The following is a 26,788-nucleotide window of genomic DNA, read 5'->3' as shown; positions in this document are numbered from 1 at the left end:
ATAAAAAGCTAATTCAGTTCTAAAATGCCACATGCAGGAGCTGTGAATAGCTGCTTTTAGGTGCTTTCTGGAGGAGGATAAAATACAGAATCACAGCACTCTTCTCTCCCAGCATCCCTGGCTGCCTGTAAATTGCTCTGAATGGGGACTGTGGGCTGACAGGCTCTATTAAGACAAACTGCCTTTCTCATCGGAGAGATAAAATAAATCAGGTGTTTAGTCAAATTAAAATACTTCAGCTGGAGCAGGCCCTGGGGAGCACTGATCCACCTGACAAATCTGAGAGAAACTCAAGACAGATGTGATTTGGGGATAAGGAAGACCCCGCTGGAAAGCTGCAGGGAGGGGGCGATTGTAACAGTCAGTGTCTTTGGAGTTAGAGGATAGATACAGTTTAAAGACAGACACAGAGAGGTGAATCTGTAATGTGTAACGTATTTTGAGATACTTTATGAAGAGTATTTCCCCGGCTTTACAGCAAGTGCATTTTGAAGATACGCTAGCAATGTTTTTATTATTATTTTGTTTTAGATGCCATTTTCTGCTCAGCAGAAGAGTTTATTTACTGGTAATTTCTTAAGGGTATCGTAGCACTTGGATGGCAAACAAATGATGACAGCACACAGTTAAATGATGAGAGACCTTGGCTGGCCCAGCCAGAGCCGCTCAATCTGGTCTGCATCCTTAGCAAGTTGCTTTTTATTTCTATTTCAACTATAGTAAAAGGAAAAGTGGGGGTGACAGGAGTGAAAGCATTTCCATTAGAATGAAAGCATTATGACGCTCTCCTAGTTCTCTAATCCTGCTTTTGATAGAATATATGGGAACATCAAAAATTAGGTAGTTGTGTACGAGAGCGAGTTGTATCATTGGCCGTACAAGACTGCATTTGTCGAAATAGCTTAGGGGATCCAAAACTTTCATATAAGTGCTATCATATAGCAGACAGATCTGCTGTGACATGCACAAGAGTGCTGCTTTATCCAGGGCTAGAAGTGATATCGGGCTCCATGAAGTGGATGCAGAAATTTGAATAAACGAGTTGAGGAGTGTTTCCCCTAAATTACACAGCAGCACAGTGTATTTAATGAACTGAAAACATACATATATTAATTTCTGTAGTATAGTGGTTACTTCAGCTTCTTGAATGGAAGAAATTTTGTGTACCATTGTTTGTGTTACAAAAAAGGGAGAAGCAATTCTGATGGATATTGGTATTTTATTATGCCTACAGAAAATAGCTCCAGCTAATTACACAAAAATAATTCACAATTTAAATAATAATTAATACACTTTCTTTCAAAATGCATGTTTAAATATGTATTTTGTTACATTCAAACTATCAAATTGCATGGCAACATTTGGAGAAGTGCATCATCTGGTGCATAGCTAAGTTCCAGTCTGGACATTAGGCAGATAAGGCTGCTTTCTATAGGAAAATTGGTCTCTTGCCTATATGCTGCTCTCTTATATTTATCCTGATGTTCAATGGCAGCATAAGTGCTGTGCATCCTAAGCCATTCTGCCAGATGGAACAATGTTTCTTTTCTCTCTCTCTCTCTCTCCCCCCCCCATTCTGTTCTGGGGGTTCTGCAGACTTTCCCAATCAGAAGTGGGGGGGGGGAGTCCAATTGCACTAATGGGACTACTTGTGCTGGCTTCCTCTAGCACAACAACTTCATTGAAACCAGCTCTATGTATTTATCTGCCTTATTTGTGTATGTTTGGAGAAACTTTGTCCCTCCACATGTTGTTGAACTACAAATCCCATCACGCATGGCCAATGGCCAGGGATGATGTGACTTGTAGTTCACCTACATCTGGAGTGGAAAGGTTCCCCACACCTGGAATAGAGCCTTTAGCTCAGTTCTGATGCTACCAATGGCCAAACCACTGCTTGGCAATCTGAACTGCTCTATCTGTTGCACATATTCCTCCTTCTCCCTCCTCTCCATCTCTGTGCAAATCCCCACTTGCTTTCTTGGTAATCAAAAACTATGGTTACAGTTGTAAGTGAACTGGCATAATTAGTTACTGTAAACCATAGTTTGCTCATAACCAGGTGTTTGAAATTCAGATTGGAATTTTATTTCACTATCTGGTTTGAGAATGAACTGTTTTGCAGAGACTCTAGCTACATTTGTTCAGATGTAACAGTAAATCATGCTTATTGCTAAATAGAAAAGAGACAGGAGAGAAGTATGTATGCTCACACAGGAATGTTGTGTATGGATAAGTACAATGGCCTGGCAAAACACTATGTATTAGCAATGTTACAACTAAATCAGCCCATTCAGTTAAAATGATGATGATGATGATGATGATGATGATGATGATGATAGGGAATATCCATATATGAAAGTGTTGCCATCTCTAGGATGTTCTCTCATATCTGATAACATTCAAGTCTGCTGGGCCCCTGAAATCCTGCTACATAGATGCTGCTACATGTGACAAGCCCACAGAATTGTGAGAATTGTTACATCTTTGCAAACTACCCCCTTGTCCTTTTTGGATGGGCACTGGAATTACATGATAACATTGCCAAAGTGGATAATTGCAAGAAAATGTTAAAGTTAATGATTTGTGAGAGCTGACCTTGTATTTCTAAAAGTTCAAGTCTTAATATCAATTGTGGTACGTATGATATGACACTTGGAAGATGGTAGATCAGTGCTTGCTCTTTATCTAACCTATTTATTTACAATAAATGGTATATATGTACAGTATATGAATATTGATCACAATGACTGTGTATAAGGACTTCTTTATGCAACATTACACCATTAAGCTTTTATCCAACTGTTTAATTTTATTTAGGGTACCAGGAACCCTTTGAAAAGAAACCTTGGAGATTATTCTTTGTTTTACCTAGTGTAGATGCAGTTGTTGAATGGCAAGAGAAGAAGAGTTGCCCTGGGGATTACCTGCTATTCTGTACCTATGTTTCCAATTGCTTTACATTTATATCATTAGGAAGCTTAGCTTGAATTGCAGGTAGGTAGCCGTGTTGGTCTGCCATAGTCAAAACAAAATAATAATAAAAAAATTCCTTCCAGTAGCACCTTAGAGACCAACTAAGTTTGTTCTTGGCATGAACTTTCGTGTGCATGCACAGCTATCTTTGCTTTGTCTCTGTGAAGTCAGATAAACTTAAGAGACAGTGGCTTTCCCCCAATCCACCCAGTGACCTGCCTGGCCGAGTTGAACTTCGAGAGTTGGGCTTGGAGTTCTCACATCCAGTTTCCACCCTCTAGCCACTGCAGCTCACCAGCACTCAATTTTGGGGGTGCTTGGCACCATTTTGAAAGTCACAGTAAGATCTAGTAAGTGATCCTCTTGGAATGGATTAAATTCCCAGATCAGTCAGTCATACATGTATACAAATCACTGCTTAGTCATTGACTTACTTCATATTATAAGGTTAATCATGAATTTAGCTTCAGTTATCTTTGAAGAGAAACTCTCAGGCATTCAGTTAACATGAGTTAAGGTTGTGGTACAGCTGTTCTTATTAAAAAAAAAATCTAAAATGTGTCTAAATTAGCCTGTTAAGTGCTTGATCTCTCACACACCCTGTGCATGCACACGAAAGCTCATACCAAGAACAAACTCAGTTGGTCTCTAAGGTGCTACTGGAAAGAATTTTTTTTATTTTGTTACACCCTTTTTGTGTTAGCTATTCCAGAATAGAAGAGCATCTCTAATCGTGTGTCAAAGTAGAATTTTGTTTTTCTTGCCCAGCAGATTTTCCGTAGAAAATGCATTAGCTGAGTTTGATTTCTTCTAGTTACATTTGCTATTCTATTCCTTCAGTGCTTTTATCAATTGTTCACTTTAGTTCAAGGTCCCAGCATGAGTTTCAAGGCATGACTTTTCACTATTCATAATATATAAATTGGGCTTGTAGCCTTAAAGTTGTAGAATCATAGTTATTCTTGTATTTAGATTTTCTTCTGATATAGTAGTTGCAAGGCGTTATAGGTTCTTCAGTATGCATGAGTTGATGTATAATATATTCCACCGTGGTTTTTGCAGTCTGATAGCTTTGTAAACATTTGTATACATATTCTAGATCACACTAGATATTAAAGTGCTAAAATATTGCCAGTGTGATTTTTTAAAAATGTATTTCTCTTTCCTCTTGGTTTTGATGTATGGTTCATTGGCTGTCTGTTTTGTTGTAAGTTGCTTTGGGTTGTCCTAGGCAAGATAAATAATAAATAATTTTGTGATATAAAGTGCTGAAACTGCAGGAATATATAGATGTAAGCAGGACAATGAAAATTTTCTGATTCAAGGTGGGCATGTGGCAGAATGATCAGGTAGCTCAAGATCAGCTGAACAAATTTAAATTTGCATTTATTTAGAATAAGATTCAGCTACTCTTAGATTGTGGAATCTCACATGTGCATCATATGCTTGGCAACTCTAGACTGCAGGCGGTCACAATTAACATGGGGTGTAACCCATAACCTTTAAAGCCAATGGAACATTTGTCACTGAGATCTATATGATATACTTTGTATTAATTACCAGCTTCTGGCATACTTTCAACAAGCCTCTAAAAATCTTTATTCGTGTTGTTACTTAATCTGGATCTGAATTAGTTTTATGTATGTGTTGTTTTAAATTGTTTTTATATTTATATGTGTTTTAAAATTGTTTTTATATGCAATTGTTTTAAACTGTTTTTAATATATGTAATTTGCATATATGTCATTACGTTGTTGATCACTTCCATATCTTACATGGGAAGTGACTCATTAATTATTATTATTATTATTATTATTATTATTATTATTATTATTATTATTTCTGCCACTCCTTTGTTGATTCAGAGACTCATGCGGGTTCATGTCAGTATGTTTGCAAACACACACACACAAACGCACACACACAATTCTGTGGTATGGATTTCTTAAAGCTGGAACCAAAGTGTGTTTCTGATGCATTCTTTTGTGAAATCACAATTACAAAGTTGGACAGTTTTAGATTTCTAGTTTGTTACACTTAGCAAGGAGGCTGTGTGAAAGCATCCATCAATAAGGACCATTCATGTAAAGAAAACTGAATTTCCCACTAAGTTTAAATCTTGTAAAATGAATTTTAACATAAATAAGAAGTCTCACTTTATGTTTCTTTCATTCTGAGCCCTATTTCAATACCTACAGGTTTAGTTGTGCCCATACACACCCTTTATTAAGGCTTAACTTAGGCATGGTTTCTTAGTAACAAAAATGAGGCATCTCTTGTAGAACTCTGTGGCGTGCTCAGTTCTTGGTTAATACTGGAGATCTCTGAGAAATTAGCAGCAATAATTAAGTTGTTTTCCTTATTAAGCAGGATTTTTTTAGTCATCTTATATTTTGTTTGTTTAAAAATGTATAATGGAGGGAAAATTATGTTAATCTATTTGTGAATTTGGTAATCCATTAAGGAGTCATTACACTGGGATGGAAGGGAAAGAGGGATTTGATATTGCAGAGTACATAATTAATTACTCTTGTCAGAAGGGGGGTAAATTGTCTCTTTTCTGTTCACAGTATATAGTGACATTCCCTATCTTTCAGAACACAAGCAGCATTTATTGGTACATATTCTAATAAAATAAATATTCAAACTGCCATCTGTCAGATACAGAAACTCAAGTTATTTCCTTTTTGTTTCATTGTTGCTGTCTACATGTTATTTATTCTGCATTTCCTTATCTCCTTCAGGTACACCTGAAAGCCTAGCGGAAAAAGAGCGACAGCTCTCTACCATGATCACCCAGCTCATCAGTTTACGGGAGCAGCTTCTGGCTGCCCACGATGAGCAGAAAAAGCTGGCAGCATCACAAATTGAAAAACAACGGCAGCAAATGGATCTTGCTCGCCAACAGCAAGAACAGGTGAGCAACAAAACAGCAACATATGAAAATGTGTTTTTTTCCCTACACCCAGAAAAAAATTCTACTATTTCTTACATCCACTCCCAACCAAAAAGGGTCTGGTGTATATATTATTTGTAACCAAGAGACAAATAACTGTACTTTCCATGATATGCTGGTTTTTTATAGCCTGCTACTTATAAACATCACCTTTGATAATACATGTGTGTAAAATGCTGCATTATGAATTTATATCCTCCAAAAAAGTTGTAAAGAAGGAATAAATTGTAGCAATCCTTGAAAAACTATCCATGTTTGAATTTCAATTCTCTATTTTCAAAATGTCCAAATGCAATGAGGATGTGTGATAGGGATACATTGTGAACTAGGTTTGTCCAGTATCGGAAGTGGGTGATAGAAAGGATTCATTTGTTTACTTAGGAAAGGGCAGACGGGAACTCGTAAGGGCTCAGTGAACCAGGAAATGTTCTCACAAACCTATTAATTTGAATAGAATTTGTGCCAGAATAATATCTGCTGGATTATGCCTATACAGTAGATTCCAACATACCTGTCAAATGGATATTTTCCTGTCTGTAAGGCTTGCTTTGTTACTAGTTCCTAAGTAGGTGATTTACAGCATCTTAATAAACTTTGGCAAAGGGATCAGTTAACTCTCTTTCTCTGAACATTATATCTTAAAAAGGAAACGAAAAAACAAAAAAACCCCACGCACCCCACCCCACCAACTAAATATTGGTAAGGACTAGGAGATAAACAATATTCCATGCTGTCTGGTGGAAAACATTTAACAACAAAGGATTCCATTAGTTCCTTAGGCATTAGTTTCAAATTAATGTGCAGTTTTTAGAAATCTGACATTATAACTAGAATTATCTTTTCAGATAAATATGTTTTATAGGGTATATACAGCAATGTATGCTCTGTTGATTTTAATGAGTTGTGACGTCTTGTATTTTATGTGCTTGAATATTTGCCCACATGTAAGGAATATGGACTCGTCCCTAATGGAAAATAACATAAAGGAATACTGTAAAAAATCAGAAGTTAGAATGTCATTTAGCCATCCAGAGATGACACAGTAATTAACTATTGACACTTGTGAATAAGCTAGCACAAATTAATCTTGACACATTTGCAGACGAGTGATATCTTACAGTGAACACTTTGTAATTATATTTCAAAATGAAAATTAAATGACACTTAAAACTAGGTTGTCATGCTCAATGAAGCGAGCATGTAGCTCAACCAATTGGCAAATAAAATTCAGAATTTGAGCCACATGGTGCTTCTGTACCAGCTTTTGCGGTGTCAAGCCCTATACATTGAAATTGTGCTATGGTAATTGCACTGTAGTGTTTTGGATGCCTTTTTCAATCACACCACCATCAATATTAAATGCCATGGTAGTACTTCACTGGTTTCCATAAGGAAATGAATATTCATTTGATCCTATATTGTACTTAGAACTTCAGTGAGCTGTGCACTAGCAAATTGAAGTCAAACAAAATCAGTCCCCAAATTATACAAAGCCTTCGTCATTTCTCAGGTCCCAGATGCAAACATTTTTCAGGTCCTAGATACAATGAGGCGTGTATCTGCATGATGTATGGATTTGCTCCTTTCACTGAATGACCAAATGAATCATACATCTTTTTTATTTTTACAAAAAGAAATCTCTCTCCACATCTTCAAGATGGCTTTCCATGGTAAAATTCAACAGTAATAGTAGAAATCTTACAATTTTCAAACACATTGACTTCGAAAGCAGGGTAAGAACAGTAAACCAAAACAAAACACAAATCACTGCCAGCAACTTTTTCTAAAATTCACAGTCTGCTGGCACACAATTCTTTAAGAAGGAATTCCCTGGCCCCAGGGCAATTGAAGAGAAGGGCATACTGTGTCACCACAGTTTCAGCTTCCTTTTACCTCAGACCTTAAGCAAGGCCTCGGTCTGTAGAGCTGCTTCAGACTCAGCAGAGTCCATTTTTAATTCCTCTTTCATATATGTAAAATAAGGCCCTGCTTGTAGAAAACTAACATGTCAGTGGGAAAAATTCTAGTTTAGCTTAGGGGTTTCCCCTCATGCTTTAGTTTTCTGTGCATGTCTACAACCATTACAACCACAGTCATTCAAACAGGCAGTCCCCCACTTGCATTCTGAAGTGGTTTTACTCCAACAGGTTGAGCTACTTTATTATTCTAAAAGTATAACTCAGCTCTACCTATCATCTTTCCCAACCTATTCTGTTTATACTGGAGAAGGAAGCAAGAGCATATAGCTAAAGCACAATATTATGCATAAAAATTTATGAGGGTCCTGGGAGAGATGTGCATTGTGCTCTTATTATATTGACAGTTGATTTTGATGTGTTCTTATTATGTCATTAAAATGTTTTTCCCTGGTGACTTGAGCATTTTCATTGCTCTCCTATGGCCATTTGTGGAATTTTTGTGGAAAAGTAATAGCTATAAGTAGGGATGTTGGTGAAACACATGTTTAAGTTCTCAGCTCAATGGTGAAATATAACTTTCATCCATAAAGCTAAAGACAACCTTAAATTCTCCTCCTGCCCCACTAGTCATGCTACTGCAGCAACTTGCATTTGGCAGCATGTGTTTGATGATGGAAGGCATAGTCTTATTCAGACAGTTTTGTCTGAACCTAATAATAGATGAGAAGAATTAGAGAAAGGGCTCTTACATCCCCTTCAGTAATCATTGGATGGTTCATCAGGAGCAGGCTTCCTCAACCTTGGCCCTCCAGATGTTTTGAGACTACAATTCCCACCATCCCTGACCACTGGTCCTGCTGACTAGGGATCATGGAAGTTGTAGGCCAAAAACATCTGGAGGGTCAAGGTTGAGGAAGCCTGATCAGGAGAGTTGCTCCCAGGCTGAGCATATTACTTTAGTAATATGGTGCCTGAACGAGAACAAAATTTAGTGTCTCCCCCCCCCCCCACCACCTTGAATATTTCTTAATTTCACAATAATTCATTTTGGTACAGTTGCTTTTTAAATGGATCTTCTCAGTAGGTACCCTAAACAACAACAACAACAACAACAACAACAACAACAACAACAACAACAACAACAACAACATTGTTCCCCTTGGCTCAGTGCCCTGTGTGAAGGAACCACACTGGTACAAAGTTGTGGAAGGCTGATCTAGCTACTCCTAAGGGAAGCACTTTGGTACAGTAAAGATGCAAGTTAATGACAAACGGAGAATAAAGAAGTTGTGAGATGTGCTTCCCTGAGCAGAAAGTTCCAAAGTGGTGATGTGATCACTGGGAAGGTTGTGCTTTGATTTTCCACAAATTTCACCTGCAAATAGGAGACGTCCTAAAAGTAGCCCCCCCCCCCCTGCTGGCTCAGAAGCCTGGAGGAACATGTGGAAGAAAGCCCTCTGTCATGTATGCAAGGTCCAGCTAAAGCTGAAGCTTTGAGAATTAATACACATAGACTTAACTAACTTCAAGCCCTGTGTTTCAATTACTTCAATGGTCTTTAAAGATAGGTTAGTAAACAATATATTTAAACCTTCTTCCAATCTTTTAGTTAACTCCACAACAAATGTGGTTCGGTGAAACAAAGAAGAAAAATCTTTGAAATTATCATGAGGAATAAGTAGGAACTTGTTTTCACTCAATAATATTGAAGCCTCAACATCACTGTTTTAATTTAATGGAAAATTTATTTCTATTAGATTGCAAGACAACAGCAGCAACTTCTGCAACAGCAGCACAAAATCAATCTACTGCAGCAGCAAATTCAGGTCAGTGTATTTTATTGCTCTCTTCTGATTATGCTTAAATTCCATTTAGTAAAAGGGGAAGCTTTACAACAAAATTGCTTTTCTCTCCTAGACAAGCAAAGCTTCAAACCCAAGGAGGATTGTCCACATTAAAAAAAAATTAAATTGTGATGAATATTTTGGTATAGCCTGCCTTTTGTTAATAAACAGGTTTTGTTTGAAAGATACGCATTACTTTTAAATCTTCCTATTTAGCTGTAAGATAAACAGGCATTTTAACTTCTGTGCTACGGAGGAAAAGCAGTGATTCAATTGTTGGTTATGGATTGCTTTATTACAACCAAGACTGAACTGCTTTATATTGAGACAATTACTATGGAAAACATCTGCAGCTATTGCTGTGTAGGTATATAAGTACCAAACCCTTTGTAGGCAGCAATGTTTATCTGCCAGGGGCACCAATTCAAGTTTTAGTGGTGTATGTGTGTGAGCAGGAGCATTCAATATGGTCCAAGGGCCCACTCTTGGATATATTCAAAAATAGATTGTGAAGAAGTGTTATATTTTGATAGCATTTGTTGTGGTTATTTTCTTTTCTTTTAATGCCTCATCATAACTATAGCAATGTTATTGTTGTTGTTCAGTCGTTCAGTCATGTCCGACTCTTCGTGACCCCATGGACCAGAGCACGCAATAGCAATGTTATTACCACAGGTCAAACAGTCACCTATAAAAAGCCAAAAGGGAATTGCATTTGTACGTTTACCATACATACCTAGCAGAGGCTCCTTTCACTATTTATACAAATCAAATAGTTCGATACATAGAACCAGTGAGATGGTCAGAGACAGTGTTTTCTCAGAAATAAATCACACTGATTTGAAACATGGAGGACTTCACCTCTGTGTGGCATCTGTTAGTAATAGCTCTTCTGTTAAACACAGGAAAGTGCTTCTGAAGTGATCCTAACTTAACTTGATTTCCATGGTACTAGCTTTCAGCTGCCTGGGTGGCTGGGGCAACCCAGAAGGGTGTGGTACAAATAATAAAATTATTATTATGCAAATATATTTCAAAATAGGGTGTGAGATACCAAAATCAGAATCCAGTGTATTGGAAAAGGGCTCCCTCCATTCTAACATGAATTTTCTTTGCTTGCCCTAACCATGGTTAAGCATAATATAAGCACAGCAGTTGTGGCATCCCCGCCCCATCCCATTAAAAACACACACATTTCAAACACTTTTTCTTGTTGTTTTGGACACCACTGCAAGTGGCTGCAATAGCCACCTCTCAAGAACCAGTTCCCAAAAGCATATTAAATATGTTGTAGCATTATTCTGAGTAAAAAAATTGACCCCCCCCCCCCAAGTTCATTCATTTCCCCACAGAAAGCAGTTTGGAATTACAGAATTGTAAGTTGGGAGGGATCCAAAGGATAAATGACAAAATGGGCTGAGTCCAGGTAAATAGTTGTGCTAGAGGGACCCAGCACAATGAGTCCTGAAATCGTGATAGTGCTTTCCCCCCACTTTTCCTCCCCCATCCAATCAGCTCTGGAGGGATCAGGTGAACCCCCAGAATGGAGCACAGGGGGAGGAGAAAGGGGATTTTTCCATTAGGAAAGCAGAAATGCTTACACTGATGGAACAATTGTAGTAGCATAACATTGAATTCCAATAGTATTTTTCCAAAGGAACTTGGAGGATGGTAATGGTACAGAAACAAATTAGGATTTTTTAAAGACAAAGAAAGAAAAAGTGCTGCCTTTGCCTTTCCAAATTGCTGCATAATTTCCCCCACATCACCCTTACCTAGTCATGCCCCCTCTATTTGTGCTTTAATTTTGACCTGAATGTTTGCAAATTCAAATAAAATAATAAGTCATCATCACCATCACCACCACCATCTTGCATATTTGAACATCTCCCACATAAAAGGCAGCATGCATATAGAACAATTTTCATGTTAGGAATCTAGGCTAGTTTTAAATTAGCAGTCTGTTTTCATATGTGATAACCTCACCTGCTCTTCAAGTGCTACAGTCCAGCAAGGATGGTACTACATAATATTTCAGAATATTAGTACAGCTTTAAAGCCTTGCTCATCACAAGGAGATGGTTTCTCCTCTTGTAGAATGGGATGGTGCGAGACAAGAAGCTTATCAACAATTTGCATGGTTGCTATTAATTCTTGCCAGCATTATAATAACTTCTGCTTTCCAATAAGTTTTCTCCCACCTACCTCAGGTCAGTCAAATATATTTGAGAGGGAGGTTCAAGGAGGAAAGTGTAGAGCAAGTGACTGGCAATGCTGATGAACTGAGGATGTGGCTGGCTGTGGGGAAGGTAATAAGCATATGGAAGATGCAGAAGGAAATACAATGGTCTTCTCTGTTCTAAGATCTTTCAACAACTTCTTGTCACAGTCTGTGGAGGAAAAGTCTGCACTGACTACCGCACAAGTGATTTAAGGTTCTCTGCAGATGCAGAATGAGTATGCAGTGCAGATGATGAAGCAGAAAGACCAGGCTTGGCCAAATTGTTCAGGGATGCAGCTCTTGCAAGTGAAATGGGAGAAAGTTCAAGTCACAAAAGGGGCTCAAATTCAGCTTGAGGAAGGAGGCTAATGCAAATTTGAGGAAATTTGAGTAGGAGGCTGACCATAACTAAAAGCTCCTCAACTGCATCAAGCAGTATCAAGAAGAGAAACTGAGGCAGAAAATAAGCTTCAAGTACAAATTGAAATTAACAAATCCAGTTGGAAGAAACCAGAGTCTCTGAATAAGAAGTGCAGGAGAAGGAGAGCAAGCTGGCTGAAGCTAATGAAACAATATTGTGTTGAACGGAAAGATATTAGAGTTCGCAGCGGAACTTAATAAATCAGGAAATGCAAACGAAGAGCCACGAATCACAGAAACAGGAACTGACTGAACAGCTGAATGTATTACACTGAAAGAGAGAGGGAGAGACCAGTCAGCAAATTCAGTCTTTACAAGCAAAGGCAGCACCAACGACTGAGAGCAAGCAGAAGGTTTCAGGATCTGGAGCAAAAGCTCTCCTTGTAAAAAACAAGATGTTATAAGGAGAAGAACTTGGAAGACCACCTTTCCAAATGGAGCAGGAACTGTAGTTGATCTGTCCACATCACCATGCACAGACTTTTTATTGCTCTGATGCCGCTTGAGTATTTTCTCCCCCTTTTACTCCAAGGCTTCTCAGACTGTACCTGAAATTCAAGAACTTAAGGTAGTTGTGTCGATTTTGCTCTCTAGCTGGACTGCAGTAGGAGGCAGTGATTTGCACCTTTATTCTGTGCCTGCCTGATGGCTCCTCCTTGCCTTCTGTTAATTACTTATCCTATTTTCACTTTTGAGGTACCTGAAGCAAAATGTATGTTTAAGATCTGAAACAGTTTACTGTGTCAAGACATAGGTTTGGCAAGTAGAGTGTCACAATGCAAAATGGTGGTGGTGATGATGGAGGGAGTTGGTTTTGAGCTCCCTTCTGTCTACTGTTTGTTCATAATTCCAGCTGATTCCTTGCCTTACTGCCTTCTATTCTGTTTTTTTTTTTTTAGCAAAGGTTAATAGGCATGTCACTGAGATCAAGTGACAGTCGCTCTTCCTAGAAACAACTAATCTGCCTCCAATCCATCTTGTCCTAAACATGTTTTTCCCACTAAGTTATGGAGTTTAGACACTGCCTAACATTTTGTCATTTTGTGCCAATCCAGTTATTTGGGCCTGTTTAGTGTGAGAGACTTCTGTGGGTTACTTCTCTCTCTTGTGTGCATTGGGAAAACTCATTAAAGTATTCAAGGCAGGTTAAGTATTTCTCTTCCATAGCATGTTTGCCAGGAATCTGGTGGGCTTTTCATCTTCTCCTGGAGCATCTTGTAAGGAATTGCTTTGGCTGCTGTTGGAGCTGCTGAACCAGTGCCATATCAGGCATGCAAACGAATATGAAGGAAATGCTACTGTAAGGCAGAGAGGGTGGGATTATTTTATAAGTTGCCAGCTTTAGCTTGCTTATAGTTATTGAACAGCCTGTCCTATCCAAGAGGTTTAAGGTGGATTTTAAGTCCTTCCTTTCAACAAAGAGCCTGCTTCTTCCATCTCCTCAGAGGATGATCAGAACTCAGGAGAACCTCCTGGAAAGTGTGGGCTGGGCAAAATTGGCTAAAATTGAATGGAGGAAGCACATTACAACGCAAGGAGACACCATTCATATAAGATGAAGGGGCTATAGCTAGGATCCAAAGAGTTTATACACAAACTCAGTGTTTTGTTTTGTTTTTACTTTTGAATGGCTAAGGATCTCCCCAATCATATTAAATTGCTTTTGAAATTCATATCGATTTCATAAGATATTTTGTGTGTAGCATGGGATGTGCTCATTGAGAATACAAATTCAAAGCTCCCCTGGGCATGTAGGGCTAGTAATGTGTTCCTTGGATCAAGGCCTACAGTGATTAATTACCGGTAGTTGTGTTTCTAGTCTTCTAGTCTTCCGGGGCAATAGCCTGAAGCTGCACCAGTACTTACAGTTTTATGAGTGCTGTTGTGCTGGCAGTTCACAGGCAAAAAACTGCTGCCAAAATCTGTTGACACAAGCCATACATTTGTCAGTTCGCAAAACAATAACAGAACAAGTGAAGCCGATACTGATTATTTAGCGCTCTAAAGACATAGGACAATTTAAATATGTTTTGGTAAAGAATGGAGCATGAGCAAAAGGCAAAATAGCACATCTTATATATGTGCCCATCTCTTCTCGTGTGTGTGTGTGTGTGTGCGCGCATATGAGAGAGAATTAGTAGATGATGGGTGATGATTGATTGAACAGAAGACAACAAAGGGAGAAGGGAAAAACAGAGGGATGTCTGCTATGGGATCTGTGTGAGAATGAAAGATGGATGAATAAACATAAGAGAGGAGGAAGACAGAAAAAGAATGAATGAATGGATGAGTGAGTGAATAATTTAGAACCCTGCATGATCAGAGTTCATAGGAGTGAGGGAGTCCAACACATGTAGTCCAGGCTGCCCTTTTCAGAGAAGGGCATTCAATGCAGATTTTAAAACTTCAGACAGGTTCATAAAGGAGAAGACAGCCCTTCAAGTACCTTGGTCACAAGTTGTTTAATGATTCCAGGCATCCTCAAACTCGGCCCTCCAGCTGTTTTGGGACTACAATCCCCATCATTCCTGACCACTGGTCCTGTTATCTAGGGATGATGGGAGTTGTAGTCCCAAAACAGCTGGAGGGCCGAGTTTGGAGGTGCTTGGTTTAGATGGATCAGCACTTTGAATCATGTGTGGAAGCTTTCAAAGTTAGTGTTATCTGAATGATAGCACCCCATCAATAGTCTGGTTCCCATGTTCTGAACCACATGTCATTTCTAAACAGTCTTTTAAGGACAACTGAATTATGTTCCTCTAGTTTAACTACAATGCTAAAACAGAATTACAGCTAATACTAATGACAGCCCTATAAGCTCGTGTGGTGTTCACATTGGGGCTGTCAGCTGGTATGTTCCTCTCCAGAGTTGCCACAACTGTATACAACACAGTATCTGACTCATTTGGAAAACTTTTATATCTCTTTGTCACTGGAAGTTACTGTGTCAATTCTGAATGGAATATTTTTCTAATTGTGGCTTAAAGGTTCATTTCTCAACACATTCCCTTCCTACCATAGTGAACCCTGAAGTTATTTCCTTCACATAGTTAGCTAAATTGCCATTTAATCCGTGAAGTTATCTTTGCACATTGAAGGTTGAGTTCCTCTTCCATTTTTATTGTCACTAGAGTTCATTTTCACAAATACGTTTTCCTCCTGTTCTTGAAAGTAACATTCATGCTGTGTTGTTTAATATCAACAAACTTGCCTGGTCTTACTTTATTAAAATGAGTGAGCATGACGGTAAACAAAGGGGCAGTAATATGAAAAATGACAACTGTTTAACTGTCCTTGAGTGTGAATAATTTTTGTTGTACTTAAAACTTGAGAGGCTGAACCAACAAATCCCTTTCCTTATCCATGATTAACTACTGACAATTGAGGTACCTGGTGAGCTGAATAAGGACTATCTCTTTATGTGAAGTGCATGTCTAAAGATCAGGAATAATTACATTCTACATTAGCCTTCATGGCCCCCACAACCTGGTTAATTAATTTTTTTTTTGCTACGATAATAATGCTAAGATATTGGTCATTATTAAGTATCTAATTGACCTCCTGTTTCAGAGGTGTACCCTTCATTTATTGCCTTCTAGAAATAGGTTAAAGCTATTTGCTATATGTTTGCTGAAGGGGCACTGTCTGGAATTTAGCTCAAACTGGGCTGCAACTGTTCATTCATAGGTCTCTTTCTCTGTAAACTGTATTTAGCACTGACAAGCAAAAAGCAATTATAGCACTACTGTTCTGGCACAGGGGAATACCCCCTCCCGCCTTTTGTTATCGATCATGGAACTGATCTCCTTCCAGTAAGCTCAGAACAGGACCAAATAAAGTTGCTGAAAGCAATTTGATACATCTGTTGGCATGTTACATGGATCAGAGGCTCTGTTGAAAGTAGAAAAACAAAGCTTGTAAACAAAACTCAAATTCTAAGAATAGCCCTCAACTTTAGTAAGTCCTTAAAATATTTTTAATTGTATATTCAATCATGAATTAGCCAGAAAAAGAGACCCAAGCCCATCTCTTTCCTTTATATTTTCACTGCACTGTGCAGTTTTTAATTGCCCATGGGCATGCTGCTGTGATCTTCTTCAGAACTAAAAAAAAAGAGGGATAAAAATGCAAATCTAATTATTTCTTTTATCTAATTTAATTAGCTTCTAAAAGTTATGATAAATGTACTTAGAGCTTTCTTTAAATGTTTAACTTGATTTTCTGGATTAAAAAGAATAGGCACACCTACTGTGCTCGCCACAGAACACAGTTGAGTGTGTATATAATTGTTCTTGCTCAGTAAATAGACTCTCTTGGAGACAGTGGACTCTCCCTCACTGGGGGTTTTTAATCAGAGGTTGGGTGGCCACCTGTCATGGATGCTTTAGTCTAGATTCCTGCATTGCTTGGGGGTTGGGTTATAGGACCCTTGGAGTCCCTTCCAACTCTGCAATTCTATGATTATATGAAATCCATCCATAGCTCATTAATTTTATTCTAGACTGCTCCACAATTAGTCATAGTCAAAGTCAGGACTAGCCTCTTTTCAGAACAGTGGTCTGATGAAAGTGTTGCATTTTTGCTTAATCTACAGCCTGGTTCACATGTCTTGGTAAGATGAATTGTGACTTTTGGGGACTGTGCTCACCAAGGTTTAGCTTTAGCGTGATGTCTGAACCTGTACTCATGGTTAGGCTCTCTCTTTAGCTGCAGCTCAGAACAAACTTGGGCTACAGAACATGGATAAAGAGGAGAGCACTTAACCATGAACCCAGGCAAATTCCTAAACCTTGGCTTAGCTGCCGTGCCACACTGAACAAAAAGGTGAGCAAAGTAGGTGTGAGCTCCTCTCTGCAAGTCAGTGTGTCTGTGCTAAACCATGGTTTGGCTAAGTTTTATGAGAAAACATGGCCTCCCGTGTATCTTCACATAAGTGGCCTGTAGTTTTTAGAAACAGGAAAGCTTAGGCTTCTAAGATCACATTGTGATCCTATGAAAATTGGTGAAAGTGACACATCTTAGTACTGTCAGGGCTAGAGTCAGGCATAAGTCAGCAGCAAAAACAATAAATCACTTAAATCTTTATTCAAGGAAACAAACCATAGCTCTGGCCTAGTGGTCTCAACAACGCTTTCTAGGAGGCCTCGCCCCAATGAAGCAGTTGCAAGGACTAAAGGATTCCTCCTCACCAAGTTATTTCCCACACAGCCTCAGGCTGTGTCTGTTCAGCCCATTTCCTTTCTCTGCGAGTTCCAGGAGACCAGTGAGGAGGGAAATCTGGTCACAGCAGGAGGGGGAGACTCCTTGGATTCTTCAGCAGCATGTCTCCATTCTGCCTCTTAGCCAGCCTCCCCTCTGGCCTCCACTTCAGCCTCAGAGTCAGAGTCTGAACTGCTCTCTGCCACAGCCTCTTCCTGTTCACCAAACTCTGCCACCTCTCCTGCTGCTGACACCTCTTCCCAATCTGCTCCTTCTCCTCTTGACCAATCATCATTGTCCCATCACAAATCCCCTGGCTCTGAGCCTTCTTCCCCTGGGGGTTCCTTAGGGAATTCCTTGCCTGGTGCCTCCCACCACTCCTCTGCATCCAACCAGCCCATGACACGTATATTGGAACCAACTTCACCACTTATCCATGCCCCATATCTTGCTGCATATTTAGATGAATGAATAAATTTGGACATGCTGTTCAAGGTAGGCACATACTCCGCTGACAAATTTGATCTGTCAGCTGATGGTGTTGTATAAAAGTTTATTAATAATGGTAATGATGAGTGCAACACTCTCGGAGTGGTGGTTAGGGAACCCCCAGAACTTCATGCAAGGGAATATGTTTGCAGAGATTCAGGGTCAATTCAGGCACACTACATCAAACTATGAAATTTAACTATGGTTTTGTATATCAGGCTTGACAAACCATGGTTTGTTATTACCTAGCAAATCAGAATCCAAAACTGTCCTGGTGTGATATCCGAATCAACAGGCTATAATTACTGCAGCTGCTTCCCTTCTGATTGCCTCTGCAACAAAAGCAATCAATGATGTTTTAGGGTGATGACTGAATCCAGCCATAAACATAGTTCCAGTATTATTTATTTACTTATTTACTTATACTGCTCTTCATAAAAAAACCTCATTAACAAGTATTAATATAAAATACCAGTACACAAATACAACCACTATTAAAACAATACTCTAATAAATTACTGATCATCACCATGATATGAATGAGCTTGACATAACCATTGCATCCCTCTTTGCACATAACAATTCTCTCTCTCCTTTTCTGGTTTGAGATTAGTCAATTTTCTTTTAATCTGAATTGAGAAACTATTGTTTACCCTTGGCCTGGTTTCAAATCCATAGTTTCCAGCTTTAGATGGACTAGAAAACAGTACTTTGCCCATAGCCAGGAAACAAAGAAGAATTTCCATGTGTGAGGGAGAAAGGGAGCATGCAGGCGAGAGGCTCAGGCATGTACACTAAACCATGGTTTGGCATTAACTACTGAACACCTCACAATTACATTCCAAGTTTTGTAGAATGTTGTCCCTTAGGAAAACTACTAAATGCTTATCTACTCTGACTATGTGCTTTATTGGTCTAAAAAAATAATGCCTGAAGAGTTGTCTTATTTCTTATTGCAAGATCCAAACAGTATATTGAATTCAAAAAGGGAAAAAATGATTAGGCCTTCAGTATCTCTTTCACATGAATCTTCTAATTATAGAGCAGTAAATGGTAGGCGAGCATATGTTAGCAACATGAGCAGCATCTATGAAATGAGCTACAAGTTAATAAAATCATCTTGTGGTACTGTTGGCCAAATGTTAGCACACATGTTTCGGAAAGTGATATTTCAACAGGCTTGAAGAATAGGACTCTGGCGCGTTGAACCTGAACATGATCTGATGTGGAAAAGAGCTAAATTTGCAGCAAAAGCTCAGGTTTATTTTTATTTTTTTTAACAGAATTTATTAGCATTTTCGTACAGAAAAAAGAAACACAAACCCGACCCCACACCTACAAATATAAAAACAGATACAAACACACATAATGCCAGGATTTTCTTCTTAGTTATATACCTAACAAAGAAAAAATTTCTACTTTCAAATCTTGACGCTTGACTTCCCCCGCCTTTTCACCTTCGGTTTTAAATCAATATACTTAATTCCTTAACAACTTCACTCTATAAAAATTTAGTTTTACTTGAAATAACACAATTATCTTAATTTTACTATTATAACCTAAATCATAATCAAATATTCTTATAACTAAACTTATTTCTTCTATCCTTTAAGATGCTGCTTTTAACTTAAAGTTCAATATCTCCTTTCTTACTTAGAATAAACTTATACTTAACAGACTTCACACACCGATTTCGGATACCATGACAGACCATTTAAATTGTAAATTTAATACTTCAACCCACTCCCCTTCTGTCCATTATCTTTTTCTGTCTTTCACCAGAACTGGCTCTCCAATAAACTCCTTCCAGACGTCCACAAGTCCAGGCTGCCTTCACAACAAACCTTGCATCGAGCTTCAGGGTGTTCAGCATTCTCCTTCTGGGCTCCTCCGTTTCTTCTTGCCATTCTTGTTCTTGTAAAAATCTTAATTCCATGTCCCTCGACGCCAAGCAGCCACCTCGGCGTCTGGATATTCTGAATTTCCCCGTCCTGGGGCTGCCACCCCCAGAGATCGGTTCCTGTTTCCGGAGTTGCCCAATCGCTTCAAAATATTTTCCAATCACCCCTTCTAGCTCTTTGCACAGGCATGATTCCATTTGATCAATCTTTTTCCAAGCCTCCTCTGTGGAAAGTAAATTCTTTTCCCTTAGAATTCCACACAAAGCTTGTAATTTACGATTTATCAGTTCCAGCCTCAAAACAGTAAGCCTTTCTTCATCTTGTAAGTCCAAATTCAGCGACAGTGCAATCGCAAAGTCCAGCATTTTCAGAGGGAGAGTGAGTATCCAATTTCAGTTCCTGTCTCTTCCTCCCTTTGTTTCAATTTTTTCCCACGTCAGTCCCGGTCGCCATTTCTCCGAAGCCGAGGTGTAGAGCCCAAAACTTCAAAAGGAGATATTTTATTCCCAGTTAACCCCCAAAAGGAGATCTCTGCAGTCTCAGTTTTAAAATTCCCAATGCTTTCTATCGATTGTAGTAGCAGCAGTCACTTAAAGAGTTAATTTCTTTTCATGCCGAAGGGAGGGAAGGCGGGCTGCCTTTCTTCTTTCCCCCAGATCGTTCCAAGAATACAAAGAGTCATTCAACTACTCACAGTCACTGGGTTCTTATCAGCTCATCAAAGACAGGTAGAACTTAGACGCTCATCAAAGGCTCTGCCGCCGCATTTACATCCCGGTTGGGGCATGTCCCCTAAAGCCCGGCTCCGTCGTCCCTTCACCCCCACTCCCCCTTTACAGGGGGAGCGGGGAAGGGTTCGGAGCCACAATGGGCACAGCCGGGGAGCCCAGGGTGGGGGACGCTCTTCCCCCACCCCAACTGGAGCCCCGATATGCGGGTACAGGGCTCCTAACCCCCGGGATGTACTGAGTTGCCTCGCAGCCGAGGCAACTCACGACCACCATTCAATTGCGTCACCCCGGAAGTCCCAAAAGCTCAGGTTTAGGATGGGAGAGGAAACAGGAATTTGGAAATGAAGGGTGATCACGCTTGTTTCTTTGTTTCTCTTTTTATTGTTGAAAGTGATGACATCATTAGTTATGTTGTTCACTCCCAAGTTCTGCTGGAAATCCCCTCCCCTAATTCCTATAAGTACTATAGCAGTGTATCTAATAATCAATAGCCATTTTTTCTCATTTCAATCAGTGCAGCAGAACACTTGCTTGATAGAGAAATAGAGGAATAAACCAAATTAATCAGGGACAATTGATAAAAAGACTGTGCCCTTGCTGCTGAAAAACTAGCCAAAATCCAATCATGTATTCAATAGCTAGTCATTATTTTGCAGCAAAGTCTAATGTGGATTAAGGGTGGACAAATGTGTCAATTTTAGTTTCTCTCAGTTTCTCATTTTTCCAAAGAAGTTCAGCTCACCTTATTTCCACAACAGTTTGCAATTATATAAAAAAATCCACACACACACACACACACACACACACACACTTATGTATTTTGTATGCATTTTTGTCTGATGTGTGCATTTTTGCAAGCATATATTTTGTACTATTTTCATTAATAGACATAATTTAGTGTACACATTTATCTAAAAATATTTTGTATGCATTTTCAGGTTGAATAACTCTAGCACAAAAATTGAAAATTTTTGGATAGCTGCATTTAGGTCCCTGTATTGGTTTGGGAAGTGCAAATTAGTTGGATTTGCATTAAATTGTGAACTGAGTTAATTTCTGTTTCTACTGTTAATTTCTGTTAATTTCTACATGCATGCATGTAGAACAGAGTGGGGGACGTGGGTGGTGCTGTGGTCTAAACCACAGAGCCTAGGGCTTGCCGATCAGAAGGTCGGCGGTTCGAATCCCCGCAACAGGGTGAGCTCCCGTTGTTCGGTCCCTGCTCCTGCTGACCTAGCAGTTCGAAAGCACATCAAAGTGCAAGTAGATAAATAGGTACCGCTCCGGAGGGAACGTAAATGCCGTTTCCATGCACTGCTCTGCTTTCACCAGAAGCAACTTAGTCATGCTGGCCACATGAACCGGAAGCTGTCTGTGGACAAACACTGGCTCCCTTGGCCAATAAAGCGAGATGAGCGCCGCAACCCCAGAGTTGTCCGCGACTGGACCTAATGTGGGGGAAGTTCAGGGTCCAAGTAAGCAGGCAGCTTGGCCGAGTGAGCAAACAAATGGGCAGGTGGTCCAGCGGATTGGGCAGATAGATGGTCCAAGGCAGGGAATCTAGACAGGACTTCACATACTCCCCAGTGATGAAGGAGCCGTGAGCAGTGAAGGGATTGTGTAAGGTGTAAAGGGAGGGGGTAGGAGTTGGCAAGGAAGGTGGAGGATGTGGTGGGGGTTGGGTAGGCAAGGTTTGTCAGCGGTCTGATTAGGAGTGGCAACCTATAGTTATTAGTATTTTTGTATAGCATCCTGGAATCCTTTTGATGAATGACAGTTAAGACACATCTCTAATAAATACATAAATAGCATTCTATTTAATCATGCAAAGTCCTGCATTTACAGGTAATGAATACATGATCAGTGAACAGCTAGTTTATGTCATGTATCAGGTATTATTAATAGAAGTGGTTTTCTAATATACTTGGGTAAATTGCAAGTTCTCATGCTAGGATTCATTGTATTTATAGATGACAAACTAGGTTGGGGTTTTTTTTGGGGGGGTATATCTGAAGAATTAAGAAGAAGTGGAAGTTGGGTTGGTACCTTGAGGTTTTCCCTACAGCAATAGACTGTCATGGATAGTCTCTAAGGACTGCATTGAAACACATCCCTTAATAAGATATAATAATACTGTCAGTTCTTGGCTTTTTGCTTGCTGTACCTTTTATGGACATGGAATATTTCTTTGATGGTTAATTGTGAGCTATTTGAGCTTAAGTAATAATAATTGTGCAGTGTGTGCTTTCCTGGATATAGTGAATAAAGGGAATAGTTAATAAAATGTTAGTGCGTTGTTTAAAGAACCTGATTTATGGTGATGGCCATGTATACAAGCAGTGCTGGAATGTGATGATATCAAAGGTCAGAGTTTTCTTTCAGAGATTCAGGTATTTGGACAAAAATGATAAAACACAGCTCTGTTTTAAAAAGGGAGGCAGAATGTCAGTTAAAGCATTAGAGAATAATTGTAGTATACTTTCTGTATTGTGACAATAAGGCATTTTTTTTCATTAAACAGGGCAGACTTTGACAGGTGGGGGTAGTTAAGGTGGTTTTTAGTTGTTATAATGAATAGTACATACACAATTACAGAAATTTGTGGAAGTGGGGGTGATGCCCTTGTGTGTTTCTTTGATCAACTATTAGAACAAAGTTGTTAATTCAGTACATAGGGAATGCCCTCTTCAATAAAGTTTGCATGACTCTCTGTCTGTTGGCCTTTGGGGAAATCCTATTAAAAAAAATCTGGTCTGCATTTGTGTGGTTTTATGGTTATTATAGTTTAGAAAGGTGTGACCTGCTGCTGTATTTCAATATTGTTACTTATTTTTACTGCTTTTCAAAAATATGTTCAATGTTGTAACCTGCGCTAGAAGGGTAAAAGCAGACCTGAAATCCATTAAATTAATTATTATTAATTTTAATTATAATATAAATTAAGAAAGAGAAGTTCAGGTGAGGTACTGGAATTTCAGCAGGAACTTGAAAAGGGATAAGGGAGAAATAGTAATGTAAATAAGATTAATGAAATGAAGCGAAAATTGTTTCCCCCCCAGTTGAATAGCATTGTATACAATTAGAAGCCTCTACTGTCGTAACCCCAGAGTCGGACATGACGGGACCTAATGGTCAGGGGTCCCTTTACCTTTTTACTGTTGGATTGGTTCACATTTATGTGCATATTAATTTATCTCTTTACACTTGGTGACTGGCAGTTGAATGTATGAACTGAATTAACTGCTTTTGAGTTGACTTACTTATCTGTGGTGAATCTCTGATAACTTATTTGCCCATTCAAGGGAACACTTGATGCTACAGTCAACAGCTGCTTTTGGATGAGATATAAATGGACCATGCTTTCCTGATACAGATTCCCCTCTTTGTGTGTTTGTGAGTGAAGAAGCCCGGACGTTTGCTGTTAACTATACTGCCCAGTTCTGTCTAACTGGGAAACTGTGGTTAATTGTTTTGGAACAAACCAGGATATGAAACCAGTTTAGTTAACCAAAGGCTTCCTGGCTTGTTGGATAGTAAAGCAGCTACATTCGGAAGCTAACATTTGTTTGCGTGAAGCTGAGGTGTTGTCTGAACATAGGCCATGAGCAATGAACACATGGAGCAGTTCAGCTCTCCTCATATCATCTAGAGATGGAAATCAAGTCAAATTGTTGTATGCTTCATTTCCCTCAGTATATTTTAAAAATAAATTTTAACCAACTCTACATAGGACTGTGAAAGGATAGTAAAGGAGAAAAATAAGAAGAAAAGGGCTGATTTATTTAACTGCCCTAAATTAAAAACTGGCCTTCTCTGCACATGAACAAGTCTTGGAAACAATATATTTCTTTCTGTACTAGCACTTTTTGATCCTTTAAGCATTGGGAAGCTACGTTTTCCTTCAAAATATTCAAGGTGTGCACAAAGCCTATGTATGCACACCCATGTTTTGGTTTTGTGAAGACTTTCCGAAACTATTTCTGTGTTGAATTTGATGTTTTGGCTCCTGCATCACAACTCGTCAATTGCCTCATATTCTTTTGGACACAGTGTCCATTAACCTGGATTGAATGAACAATTGTCAAGTAATGAAAGTTTTGTTTTTTGTAAATTGTCTCTTTGTTAAGCATTTAATACAGTACTGGAAAAAAAAATCACTATGAGTGGTTTCTAATTATATTAGAGAACTAGTTGCTTCAAAAAGAGAAAGCTGTGTTTTCTATTTAGGCACAATATTTCTCACTACATGGTAGTGTAGGGTTGTTGGCTCTGTTGTACTTAGGAGTCCTGCTTGTTTAAAAGAACTAAGTCTTTCCTATAAATCTTGTATAGACCATCTTCTGTAAATCAGGCATTTGCGCAGCTTGTGTAAATTACGTCTACATTGAGATTTTAAGAAGTTAAACAGTGTGCATACCATACTTGAGGGATGGGGAATAAAAAGTGATATATTGTGCGACACTTGATATAACACAGCAGAATATCTTTTCAGTTCCACAGGGAAGCATTGACATCACCATGCTTAAATTCCTATGCTATAGGAACTTCCATAAAATGCTACACTGAAGTTTGTAGCCATTCAATGAAAGAAAACAAATCATGAGCATGGTACACAGTGACTTACTATGGCACACCATGTTTATCTTGTGTTGCCCAAAATGACAATATGCCAAGAAAGTATGTACACTATAACACACTAAATGATGAAATAAAGAAACTCATTATAAACAGCTCCTTCCCCAAAATAATAATTTTAAAATAAAACATAGAACATGTGTGTGTGTGCGCGCACACACACACACCCACACACCACACACACACACACATACACATGTGGTCATAATGAGTGTATTTGATCACATTAAAAATATAGGCAGCTGAATAAAATACTAGTACAGTCGTACCTTGGAAGTTGAACAGAATCCGTTCCAGAAGTCCGTTTGACTTCTAAAACGTTTGGAAACCAAAGCATAGCTTCTGATTGGCTGCAGGAAGCTCCTGCAGCCAATTGGAAGTCGTGGAAGCCCCTTCAGATGTTCGGCTTCTGAAAATACATAGTTTGCAAACTAGAACAGTCACTTCCGGGTTTGCGATGTTCGGGAGCCAAAATGTTCGAGAACTAAGCTGTTCGACAATCAAGGCATGACTGTATTAGTAAACATCATATGTACATACATATTGTTGTTTGTTGTTTAGTCATTTAGTCGTGTCCAACTCTTTGGGACCCCATGGACCAGAGCAAACCAGGCACTCCTGTCTTCCACTGCCTCCCGCAGTTTGGTCAAACTCACGTTAGTAGCTTCGAGAACACTGTCCAACCATCTCGTCCTCTGTCATCCCCTTCTCCTTGTGCCCTCAATCTTTCCCAACATCAGGGTCTTTTCCGGGGAGTCTTCTCTTCTCATGAGGTGGCCAAAGTATTGGAGCCTGAGCTTCAGGATCTGTCCTTCCAGTGAGCACTCAGGGCTGAATTCCTTCAGAATGGATAGGTTTGATCTTCTTGCAGTCCATGGGACTCTCAAGAGTCTCCTCCAGAAGCATAATTCAAAAGCATCAATTGGCTGAAAGTGCTCATTACTCTCATGGTTTGTGATTATAGTCAAAAAGGGAGGGTGAGGGAGAAGCTTATATGATCCAGTTAAAGTAAAGCTTATACATAACCACATTCCTACTGATATCAGTGGGACTTAAAGGTTCTTCATCTTGGCTGAATTGGGTCCACAAAGCATATAACTTTAAAAGGAAATACTGAAGATGAATTTATAAATCACATTGTTATTTTTCTGCTATTAGCTCAGTAAAATTTTCTTACGAATGTGTGTTAGTGTAGTTTAATTTATAACCAACCATATTGTGATTTTTTTTTTTATTGTTTCATGTGATGTACTTAATTGCAAATCTAGTCGTGAGTAGAAACCATAGTAAAGAATAGTTGTTGCATGGTGAAAGTTTATTAATTAAACCAGGCATGTCCAACAGGTAGATTGTGATCTACCGGTAGATCACTGGATGTCTGCGGTAGATCACTGGTAGATCACTGGCTCCCCACAAAGAAGCTGAACAACTGTGGCTCCCCTAAAATAAAGCTCAACATTTTACCTCCTCCCTGAAAAAACTCAACAACTTTGACCC

General features: G+C 39.0%; 1 protein-coding gene across 14 annotated transcripts in view; it reads left to right on the top strand.

Moving 5' to 3' along the window:
- The window catches only part of SOX6 (SRY-box transcription factor 6), a 413,675-nt gene that overhangs the window by 260,840 nt on the left and 126,047 nt on the right, over positions 1 to 26,788 (top strand). For all 14 annotated transcript variants that reach the window (XM_033153469.1, XM_033153452.1, XM_033153460.1 and 11 more), the window contains 2 exons: positions 5,721 to 5,893; positions 9,609 to 9,677. In XM_033153469.1, coding sequence (XP_033009360.1) covers positions 5,721 to 5,893; positions 9,609 to 9,677 — 242 coding nt within the window. The remainder of the gene's footprint in view (positions 1 to 5,720; positions 5,894 to 9,608; positions 9,678 to 26,788) is intronic.

The sequence above is a fragment of the Lacerta agilis genome, chromosome 1 (genome assembly GCF_009819535.1).
Source record: "Lacerta agilis isolate rLacAgi1 chromosome 1, rLacAgi1.pri, whole genome shotgun sequence".
In the NCBI taxonomy this organism is placed as follows: Eukaryota; Metazoa; Chordata; class Lepidosauria; order Squamata; family Lacertidae; genus Lacerta; species Lacerta agilis.
This window is presented reverse-complemented; position numbering and strand designations above follow the sequence as displayed.